At 44.3% G+C, this 11,962-nt stretch overlaps 1 protein-coding gene across 1 annotated transcript; it reads right to left on the reverse strand.

The window, feature by feature from the left end:
- Positions 1-3,715: 3,715 nt before the first annotated feature.
- LOC135325053 (ATP synthase subunit alpha, mitochondrial) lies at positions 3,716-11,787 on the reverse strand. Its single transcript, XM_064502487.1, has 12 exons — positions 11,606-11,787; positions 10,457-10,535; positions 9,171-9,340; positions 8,148-8,321; positions 7,898-8,064; positions 7,601-7,749; positions 6,443-6,594; positions 6,084-6,308; positions 5,872-5,979; positions 5,022-5,166; positions 4,645-4,795; positions 3,716-3,923 (listed from the first exon to the last, which is right to left on the reverse strand). The coding sequence occupies exons 1-12, from the start codon at positions 11,663-11,665 to the stop codon at positions 3,842-3,844; spliced, it is 1,662 nt and encodes a 553-aa protein (XP_064358557.1). The 5' UTR covers positions 11,666-11,787; the 3' UTR covers positions 3,716-3,841.
- Between the last annotated feature and the right edge of the window lie 175 nt (positions 11,788-11,962).

The raw sequence follows: 11,962 nt of genomic DNA on the forward strand, positions 1-11,962 counted from the left end.
ATAAATTCACAGGGAGGGGGGGAACCGGCAGCACCTCTGGCTTCGGAGCCGCACTACAACTTCCCAGAGTTTGGAGGGAGGGTTTGGGAAAGTTTCACAACGTACATGTCCTGTTCTTACCCTCTGCCTTAGGAGTTTGTGATCACTGCCAGACCCTGGATGAGTGACCTCTCGGCAGTTCTTAAAAAAGGAAAGAAAGATGAAGGCAGATGAGGCTGCATGGGGGAAAAGCCTGATTCGCACGCCCTACGGTGACCTGCTGCCACTGCTTTAACACAGGGGCAACTGAAAAAGTCCAGTACGGTAAGTAAGGCATTTTTTCCCTTATTTAAATAAATCTGGTCAGTTGTGACCCAAGAAGTCACTGCCGCTTTGCAAGTATCTCTGAGATTTATACTGAAGAAACCAACTTTATATGGATTTTTCCTTCTATTTTAGTGGCTGCACTTCTTGCCATGTTAGCAGAGGCAGTGTCATGTGTGTGGTTTTACTCAAGGCTTTCAAGAGGTTATAGCAATCTAAAAATAATGCAGTCTGATCAGCTGCAAATACACAAAAACCTCCAAAGTGTGAATGCTGAATGAATTTTTAGTCACGTTCACAGTAGCACATCAGGGCTGTGTTTGTATTTGATGCTTTATCAGGGACAAACAATCCCACTAGAACTTCTCATGAGATTTATGACATTTCTTGCTGATATCAATTTCTTGCTAAGAACTGTTAGCCCGTTTTGGACAAAGGCTCCATGAGGTTTCATGTGTGAAAGCTCTGTATGAGCAGAGTCCCTCATCATTTCTCCCACATACACTCTCCCTCTGATCTGATCTCACTGGAAGAGCACACTGTAAGACAGGAAAATAAGACTGAACAGTGCTGAGAAAGAAATAAAGCAGGACAAAATAGCGTGGCTCAAGGCACAGCAGCTTACAGCAGCATACGCAACTGTCATAAATATCACAACGCAACCACACATCACAGCTTTGGTAGTGATCACACATAGATTCTGCATTCTTGCAGCATTGAGTTACATGGCACTGTACAAACAGAGCATGCAAAAACAGACACTGCAAATCACAAGGAAAAAAACATAATACACAAAGCAAACAGTGCTGGAGCAGCACAGCAGGTTGATTCAGGAACACTGGGCTCATCTGAAACCTCACAAGTGTTTCCTTGTTTTAGAAATTTTCCTCCATTCTGGTGTTTCAGCGATCTCCTCCCTTGCTATCTGCTCTTAAGACAATTTATTTGGACCTAGCCCATACATACTCTCAACAGAAGAGGACACAAAGCCCTTCAGTGGTTACCAAGAAGCAAAAGCACAACACCCCCCTGCCCCAACACACACAGCCATTTCTCTGCTTTTCAGCACCACCCCGCGGCCAGAACATCCCACAGCACCTCACAGGACTTCCCAACTGATCTCACTTGGTTGGACCAACTACTGCAGTACAGAAGTAAAACATGACACAGCTATGCACTAACCAACAGGTAATTTAGGTTCAGTCACTGTGCAAAAGGAACAAAGAGAACAACAAGCTAGAAAGGCTATCTTGAAAGTGGTTTGGAGGGTAGGTATGATCCAAATTTTTACTGCCATACAGCAGTGAACCATGAGGTCAGGTCAGCACTCTTCAAATGGGAACATGAATAGCAGCCTTAGAGTCATGTAGCAAGGGTTAGTACATGTGGTACTTCAAAGACAGTCTGATAGTAATTGCTGCCTTCAACATCCCCGTTACACTTAAGTACACTTTCCTGACCCAGAGAATACTTAGACTACACAAGTAATTTAGGGCAGTCTAAGCAAAAAAGGCTCAACCACAATATTCTCACCCTCATGAAGCCTCCCTGCCATGTTCTAGTCACGTGTACAGAGATGGGATTGTGAAAGAGAAAAGCAATTCAGTGGGAAGTCCTCCTCCAGAAACATAGTGCTATTTTAACCTGCCAGCTCTTCTTAGAAAGATGTGTGACACCAGCAGACTAAAAATAAGTTAGTTTTCAGAATTTCTTAAATATTTTAGCAATATATTCCATAGCTTACATAATCTGCTCCTGCAAAATGCAACATTAAAAGATAGCAGCTTTGCCTTAGCATGTCTATGCTATGTACACAGGTGTTAAGTTATCTGTAGCAGAACAGTGTTTGCTCTTGAAAAACGTTTTCCTTTCCTACAAGAGCAAAACAAAAGGATGCTGACAGAGGTGATCCCGAGACAGGAAACTGGGTTGCCCCATGCAAAGCAATTAGTTATGCTCTGCTTTGGCAGTGTTTTTAGCACTTTCACTTAATCAGATCTTGCAGAAGGCCCACAACTGTGCTTAGTATCCCATACTGCCTGATGGCAATGAGACACTGAATGGGACCTATACAATAGCGTTGAGGGATAAGTGGGATTTCCTAACTGCCAAAGGGGAGAGAGGGTGGGAGGACCACCTAGAACACCGCTGCAGAAGAAAGTGCTCACAATCTCAAAGCACTCAAGCTGATACTACAGAAGCTTGTTAGCCTGTGACTGTGTGAAAGACTGAGATGAATTGCTTTCTGCTACTTATAATAGCAACACAGGTTTGAACAGAAGGCTTCTATGATGGCAATAAACAAGGGTCAGAATAAAATAGCCCCACCAGAAGCCCTGAATAATCACAGATCCTGCACAGTGTAGATGCTCACCTAGGATGAAGGACAGGGTTCCAGTGTACCAGATGAGGTGTGAATACACCACAAGAAGTGGGATCACAACCTGGGTTAACTAGCAAGTACTCTGCTTAGTGTCAGAGCCAACAGAGCTACAACATTTTAATTTAAGGGCAGAACTGAACGTTTTCCCACACACACACACACACATCCCAGATACATGCTCTAACACTGTAAGGCCACCAAGTGTAGCATGCAGAAAGTCAAGCATAAAATAGATGCTCAGGTATACAACTCCCCCTGCCAAGCCATTAGGGATTGCAAAGAGTTTACTGACAGGACTAGAGTGAACTTACAGAGAATGATGGCATTTAAATCTGTAGCAGTTAATGAAACAGCTAAATGCACAGCTGTCCTCCAACACCAGGACAGACAGTTCTGAAAGAACCAGTCTTCTGACTGGTAATACTGTTTCAAGATTGGCTTATAGTAACAGCTTACTATTCAACTGTCCAGGGTTCCACCCCCCACCCCACCTACTACAGCTTCTGGAGTGCCATATTCCAGCTGCATGCTTTCTGTTTAAGACAAATCTAACCTTACATATGCCTTACTTTGTAGCAGGAGACTACTTCAGAAGCAGCTTAATTGCTGCCAGGCACACTCCTATTGAGCTTCCTTTGACAGGCATAACTTCAGGAAACTCAAGGCACCAAGAAAATGAATTACATAGCAACTTTGAGAAATAGTTTGTTACAGTATCAGTACTTGTGGCTGCTAGAAGATAAAGAATACTATGAGGCCCAGATCAGTTGTCTAGCAAAAAGAATAAAAGCTACAATGACTCAGTTCTGTCACTACAGAAATGGCCCACAACACAAAATCCAACTGCTACCCCTAAAATAAGTACTAGTATGGTTAAGTTTGATCCACTCAACAGTAAACACGCCCTTATTTTTCTGAGTTCCTTTAGCAAGCCTGTGTCCACGTTAGCTGAATTCCTTGTTCCCCTAGGCATGTGTTGCTAAAGTAGCCAACTGGAAAGCCAATAATCACAAGAGTCAGAATAACCAAGCCTTTTTACATGGAAACTTTTATTCTCGGTGAGATCTGTACATTCAAGTCGCACATACTTTTACACCTTTGATGGAGCTGGAGTACGGGATCACAACAGCCTGGTCTGTGTGAACGGTTAAGAGTTTATGCCTCAAAAGTAGACAGGAAACTTGTGACTATTTCCTTCAATTTAGCTTCTGTCTGGTCAGAGATCTTCCCTTCAGTCCTGTTGAGACAATTTAGTTAAACTTCTGACCGAGGAGTAAATGTATGATCAATCGCTCAACTAAGGCAAGAAAACTTCACAATAAACCTTCCAATTTCGCTTCTGCTTGATGCATGAAGCTTTACCACTGAAGCCAATATTAAAGCTCCCTTCTCTCCAAGAAGGGTTAGCACTGTATAGGAACTAATGTTTGTCAATAAATACTTTGAAAATAACTGTACCTAGTGTTCAACAAGGCTCTTCCAGACAGAGAGGACTCAACAATTTTAGACACAGATGGAAGGCACATGATCTGACTCAGGGGGAAAAAAAGCTAAAACCATTTGACAGGATCGGACTGTGGAAATCCTCAAGCCTTCAATAGCCAACTCAGTGAGAAGGAAGGCAGCGAGCAGCACTTAATCCACATTACTGTAATAATTTGAAGCTATTAAAAATACGGGAACTGACTAGGCAAAGTGGTTTCAACACCAAATTACAGGAGAGGAAAGTAAGTAGGTTTATTTTAAGCATCAGGTGAATTTCTTAATTAAAAACTGCAGATGAGAAACCAAGCTCTGAACTGCAGTTTAAGAGCATCAGGTTAATTTAACTTCGGGAGTTCTAGAGAAAGGCGTAAGGCCTGATGTTTTAGGATACATTAACAGTGCAGCGGTCAGCATTTAGGCTCCAGTTCTCAGGTCAGTACCCTCAGAATCAGTAAGATAACAAATCAACATACCTGATTGTAGAGAGAAGGGCCTGGTGCTGGCTCAGAACATGAGCTAGGAAAGCACTCTCAAATTTAGTGATTTTGCTGGGCTCCAGCTTGTCCAAGTGACCTCTTACACCAGCATAGATGACTGCAACTTGTTCCTCAATAGCCATAGGAACTGCATAAAAGAAAGCACTACCATTGGTGGTACTTACATCAGGATATGCCAGTACTACACATACTCCTTTCTTTGAAGATTGACTGCATATGTACAAAATATGGTTCAAGTAAGTCTGCATTTAGCCTGTCCACAGAACTCTGTTCTTAACACAGCCACAGAAACCCACCTGATTAGCACACAAGACTTGTAGGAAATGCAGACTCGTTACATCCAAGACACTCACCGTACTGTCCTTGCTTGAGGAGCTCCGTCAGGCGCACACCACGATTCAGCAGTTGTTGTGTGGCAGCATCCAGATCAGAACCAAACTGAGCAAAGGCAGCTACTTCACGATACTGAGCCAATTCCAGCTTCATGGTACCTGCCACCTACAATACAAGACACAGGTCAGACTGAGTTTGACCAGCTTTGAAATTAGTCTAGTAGTTAGCAGGTTATCTTCAGCTGACAGCTGTCACAAGTCAGTTTTGCCTTGCATACCAATGATGTGAATCGTGAACATATCATTACATGATTATGTGAATCTTGAACAAACCATTATTTCCAAAAAATCCCAGTCTGTTTAGCCTTGTAACTTGTGTTACAATTCACACTTCAGACCTTTCCCTTGCTATCTGATCATTTCCACTTCAGAGTGATCATCTGAAGCACTGCCCAGGCTTACTAAAAAGATAGGGAGTATGTGAGAGTAGGTAAGGGAAAAATCAATATGCTGGATACCAAGAACAGAGTCTATACGAGACATGCTATTCCAGTTGATATTAAACCTCTCTTCATACATAGATTAAAAGTAGGATGGGGTTAAGCAAGCATTCTCTGTATCTAGGTAGATCAGCATCCAGTTAAGCATAATGAAACTTACTAGTCCTGCATCTTTAAGCAGATGATCATTCCCTTCCCACCTCTCAGCAGGAAACACCAAAGAGATCACACAGACTTGCTCTTACAGAACTTCAGAAATTATTTTAGAATGCTAAAGAATTCATGCTGTTTCCTCTGTATTCACTACATGTTAGAGTGAAATGGGTTAGGCAGATTCATTTCTAATGAGTGAGAAGCAGTTTCACGCTTACCTGCTTCATAGCCCTGGTCTGAGCAGCAGAGCCTACACGGGATACAGACAGACCAACATTGATGGCTGGACGGATACCTTTGTAGAACAGCTCAGTTTCCAAGAAGATCTAGAGAAGAAAATTGTTTTATCATCTTGGTCAGAAGCCAGAAGACTTTAGAGACCTGCCACTAAGTTACACAAAAATACTGACATATGTAGAGCAAGTCCTACCTGTCCATCAGTGATAGAGATGACATTAGTTGGAATGTAAGCAGACACATCACCAGCCTGAGTTTCAATGACAGGCAGGGCAGTCAGAGAGCCACCTCCAAAGGCATCATTCATCTTAGCTGCTCTCTCCAGCAGACGAGAGTGCAAGTAGAAGACATCACCTGGGTAGGCCTCACGACCAGGTGGACGACGCAGTAGCAGAGACATCTGACGATAGGCAACAGCCTGTACAGTAGGTATAAAGGCAGCTCTCAGACTTCAATACTTCACTTGAAAGCTCGCCTATCTACACCTGAGATGATCTTACAGCTACAGACACCAACACTAGAATATGAAGTCTACACGTAATGTTTCCTGACCTGCTTGGATAAGTCATCATAGATGATAAGAGCATGTTTTCCATTGTCTCTGAAGTATTCCCCCATGGAGCAGCCCGAGTAGGGAGCCAGATACTGAAGGGGTGCAGCATCAGATGCTGTGGCAGAAACCACAATAGTGTACTTCATGGCATCTGGAAAGAATTGTTGACACATGACACCATAAGTACATTATGTTATCATGCCAATAATCAGGAAATGAAACATGCATGTGAAGTACTAGTTACAAGGCAGACAAAACTATCTGCTGAAGTGAGAGCACTACACTGTTCCAGAAAGAAGGCTATGCTACACTGGCATGTCAGTTCTATCCTACTAACTCCAGGAGTTTTAAGAACAAAGTTATGGCAGCTAATTTTTAACACTTACAGACTTCCTTCTCTTTTAGACTTTGATTAAAGACACTTAAGCACTAGAAGTCAGAGGCCTAGAAGTCCAGTGTCTCCTGGCTTCTGCAAGGACCTACCTTAAGTACCTGCTGTTTCACAGTTCCAAACAAATTAGTGTCATTAGAACATGTTTCTTCTGCTAGGTATGACTACTTGACCAGTAGACAAGAGGTAAGGTGCCTAATCTCTTGCAAGTTTTGTTGCATATGCAGCCTTCGTCAACAAGATCAGTGTTGCTGGAAAGATGCCACCACTTAATCCCGTACACGTGGGGCAACAGAAGTCTCTTCGCTAAACTTGCAACTGTCATTCACACTGACTTGCCTACATTTGAAACAAATGCTACATCCATAAATACTTATAGATCATAACTGTAACCAGGCTTGCCTGACTGCCAAAAGGAAGCTCTCTAAACACCACTGGAAAAAAAACAGAGTGTGACTTCAAGAAGCAATTCAGTAGTTCTGGAAGGCTTGTTAGACTTCTAATGTCACGTTTTGTGACATTAGTTTTGTGACATTAGTGACAAAAGTTTTTGTCCCCTTCCCCCCCGCGATACCTAGAAGGATTTCTTGTCCAGAGAAGCAAGTGGTTCTTACAGAATTCTGTCTACACTTGCAACTAGAAGAGTTCATAGTAGCATTCAGCATTTCAGTCGGTTACCCACTACCTTCCAATTTAGTACACATTATAATAACAAGAACAGGGTATCACTAGCTCCCACCATGATCAGCCCACTTCGAGTCTGTACCTGCATCAGTGAGCCTCTTCACCAGCTGTGCAACAGTAGACCTCTTCTGCCCAATTGCAACATAGATACAGTACAGCTTCTTTTTCTCATCTGTTCCATCATTAAATCGTTTCTGGTTGATTATTGTGTCAATTGCAATTGAAGTTTTCCTGTGCAACACAAATAGAGATTACTGAGTTAAGCTGCCTATGGTTCTCCCAACCTCTGCCTCGTTTTGTGCTTAGCTTTGTACACTCAAACACACTGTATTGATGTTTCTATATATGGAAACAATTTTAGCTTAGACATTTAACTTACCCAGTCTGCCTGTCACCAATGATCAGCTCACGCTGGCCACGGCCAATTGGCACCAAGCTATCCACAGCTTTAATACCAGTCTGCATAGGTTCACGCACAGAGATCCTGGGAATGATCCCAGGGGCCTTTAAGCCAACTCTCCTACGTGTCTTAGAAGTAATAGGACCCTTAAAAAAAAGGAAAAGAAAAACTGTTGCAGTCTATGTCACATAGAAGCTGATAGAGGCAGTAAACACCTAGCTACACTTACCTTCCCATCAATGGGATTGCCTAGGGCATCTACAACACGGCCCAGCAGCTCTTCCCCAACTGGAACATCCACAATGGCACCAGTCCTCTTCACAACATCCCCTTCCTTGATCAGTCTGTCATTACCAAACACGACAACACCAACATTGTCGGGCTCCAAGTTCAAGGACATGCCCTAGGACAAAGATCATGCCATCCTGAGAAAACCCATACCAGTATTCCCAGTGAATTCTTGCCAGTTTAGTACTTACGTGATTATGCTACAGTGCAGAATATTGGACAGAGGCTACTTCAATCTTATTTGTAACAATACGATGCTCAGTATTCTGCTTTTACATGCAATGCATGCATCTTTTCCCATACTGATGGGAGAACCTGCCTAATTCTTCAGCCTATTAAGTAATTTATTATTTATTTATCTATTATTTATTATTAATTTATTATTATCAGCAGTCTAGCATGAAGTCACTTCTCTCCCTAAAGAATACAGAAGACACAAGCAGGTTCAAATAGGAATTGGACAAGGGAAAAAAGATCTGGTTTATCTGCTTCACTAAATTAAAAAGCAAGTTAGCTCATTAAAAATGCTGGAAGAAAAGCTGCCTAACTTTTGGGGAGCAGTCTAGGCCTTTTTCACTCTGGTCTGTTCTTAAGACTGTAAGAAGTCAGCAAACTGTATGCTGTATTGGAGCTTAGAGGCCATTCTTCACCAGTAAACAAAAGCTAGCCTGAAACTAAAGAAAGTGAAATCCTACAGCAGATTAGCTCTTAATACTTCCTAGGAAAAGGCAAATAAAGATCAAACGTTGGCCAAAAAACACATACTGATATTGAAAGCAACACATTATAAATAAAAAGAACATCTCTTTTTTGCAGTGTTATTTCAACTAGTTACTCCATATTTAAGTTATAATGAAGTCAGTAAAAGCCCCATGTGACTAATGCCAAGCATCATCTCATATTCTTCTTAGAAAAGTCATCTTTATATTTCCAAGCTAAACAAGGGGTTTTGGTGAAAGCCTACCTTCAGCCCAGAAGAGAATTCAACCATTTCTTCTGCTTGGACATTTCTTAGGCCGTACACACGGGCAATACCATCACCAATTGAGAGCACGCGGCCAGTCTCCTCAAGTTCAGCAGAGGTATCAGCTCCCAAAATACGTTCCTCAAGGATAGAGGATACCTCAGCAGTGCCTGGAAAGAAACGTTTCAAACAAGATCCAGCATATTAAGGCACAGTACGAAATCAGTAAGCTTGTCTTGAGCTGACCCTGTTTCAGGTATGCCACAAGACCAAGCGAGCATCACTCTTCCTTAGACATGATGCACAAGTAACATTCTTCATGCTCACAGTCAATAAAAGTAGTTTCACCTCATCATTATGAGCCACCATTAATGACTAAATTAAACAGGCACCTATGTCCTTCAATATGTCCTACACTGTCAGCAATCTGTCCCCCTGGAAAGCCACTAGACTAGATAGATTAGACCTAGATCAGAAAGTACAGAACTGCTAGCTCTGCAGGCAGAGCACATACTTTAACTGTGGGCATCAAAATACATTCTCAACTCATTTTTAATCCAAGATCCAAATACATTTAGACATTTAATACATTTAAGAAGCAAGCTGTTCAATATAACCTATTAAAAAAAGTGTTCACCATCTTGTTCCAAATTCTGTTTGGCAGCATGTCGCCAACAAGTTTTGATTCCCTCAGTTAGGAAGTAGTAGCCAAGTAACACTGAGACTGCCATTTCCTAGTAGTTTTAGTGGCCCAAACCACTTCAAAAATTGTACATGAACCACGACCAAAAATATAGCTATTTGGTGCTGCTGCCTTCTCTAAACACCAAGATGCTGGCAGCGTAAGAGTTATACTCAAGGACATAAGGTCAAACCCAAGCATGCCTGGGAAAGTCATCCATTCCCTTCTACTATTACAAAGCAGATATAAAACTGGAATTTGAGGCTTTTTCAGATAACTCTGCAAGAGCTGAAGACAGAACTGAACCCATGTGAAGCAGCTAAACTGAGTAAAGCCAGGTTTGACGTGTGACTGCTACCTCGATTTGGGCACATTTTGAACAGTTGCTAAAATATAAAGTGAAGCCTCAAATATACGATTGCGTAACATCTGGCTCGCTACCAATCACTGCCCTTAAGGATTTTGTTAAATGACAAGCACACCTCACATTCCAAGTTCAAATTCTCATTTATTGTTAACTATTGCTCTAAGTTAACAAGTTTGACAGCGCAAGTTCTTAAACAGTACTCTTATGCATGTAGGGTTTTTTTTTTTCCTGACTCACCAGTTTTCTGAAAACGTGTTTTGGAGGCATGGATGTTTCTTGTAGCAACGAATGCTGCACCCAGGGTGTTTCTGGAAATCTAACATAAACAATTATTTTAATAAGAGTGAAGTTTCCTTGATTAATCAAAAAATCACTATTTTAAGGGATCACACTGAAAATTCTTATGAGTTAGATGCTTAATATGTCTCAGGTTTGAGTTATGCACCACAGAAGCCCATTCATGAGATGCTGCTCTGCAAACAGGTCTAACATTATTAAGATAGGACAAATAATATAGGAAATCATTCTACATTACTTGCTGCATTTTTTTGCATGGCCTTCATCCTGCACTAGCGTCACCACCGCAGCACTGCGGCAGCTTCCACAGCAACACCTCCTCTGATCAGCCCCTTTTGCTCACGGCATCAAAAGCTTGACGCTTAAAGAAATCAGTGCCTCCCTTACGGTTCTGCACAAGGGAAAAATAAAATTGAGCCTTCTAAGGGTCAGCTTCTCTCAGAAAAAAAATCTAACTGCAGAACTGCTGAAGGATAGCTGGAATATAAACAGTTCTAAAGAGACAAAAAAAAGGGGGGGGGGGGGGTGATTAATGTCCTAAGTGGTTACGGCAGTGTTACGTCTCACAGAGAGCTCCCAGTACGGCCCCGCAGGAGCGCTCGTGACATTCCCCTGACCGGCCGGGAAGGCCTCTCCCTTCACCTTCACCGGGGACAGCGACTGGGGGCGGATCAGGACAGATCTCGGCACCCCGCCGAGAGCGGAAGACACGCGCGACGAGGCCAGGCTTGGCATCGCGGATGCCCCAGCCTCGCAGCTTCGGGGCCACTGAGCGGGACCCGGCAACGGCACCCCCAGTCCTGAGGGAAGGGCGCGGCGCCCCCTGCGCGCCTCCCCCGGGCGGGGGACGGTGGCTCCCCAGTGGCTTCTGCCGGCCGGGGCGCCGCCGGCACCCAGCGCCGCCGAGGCGAGGGTCCCGGCACAGCCGCGCTGCCGGGCCGCAGCCCGCCGTCGCTGTCGGAGCGGCCCCCTCCCGCCGCCCCGGCTGCCCGCCGCCCACCACAGGCCGCGGCCCCTCAATGTCACCGCGGCCCCCAAGATGGCGGCGGCCTCCCCCCGCCCGCCGCTCGGAGGCGAGGGCGCGCTCACCAGGCCGGCCTGCCGCGGCAGGGAGCGGGCGATGGCGGCAGCCACGCGGGCGGAGAGCATGGCGGCGGCGGCGGCAGGCGGCGGCTCCTCCGGACAAGACTAGACAGGACTCGGCTGCCGGCCCCGCGCTCTCTGCACAAAATGGCAGCCGCGCGCTCCGCCCCTTTTGGCGCCGACGCCCCGCCCCGTGGCGACGGGGCAGGGGGGTCACGACCCGGAAGCGGTTCCCGAAAGCCTCCTTTCCCTCAGCGCGTCGCGGTCGTTTTACTCTTTCTCCCCCCATTCCTGCAGCGGGCGGCAACTCCCAGCTCCGGAAAAATATAAAAAAGAGGAAACGGCGCTTTTAAAAAAAAACAG

This window comes from Dromaius novaehollandiae, chromosome Z (assembly GCF_036370855.1).
Source record: "Dromaius novaehollandiae isolate bDroNov1 chromosome Z, bDroNov1.hap1, whole genome shotgun sequence".
NCBI lineage: Eukaryota > Metazoa > Chordata > Aves > Casuariiformes > Dromaiidae > Dromaius > Dromaius novaehollandiae.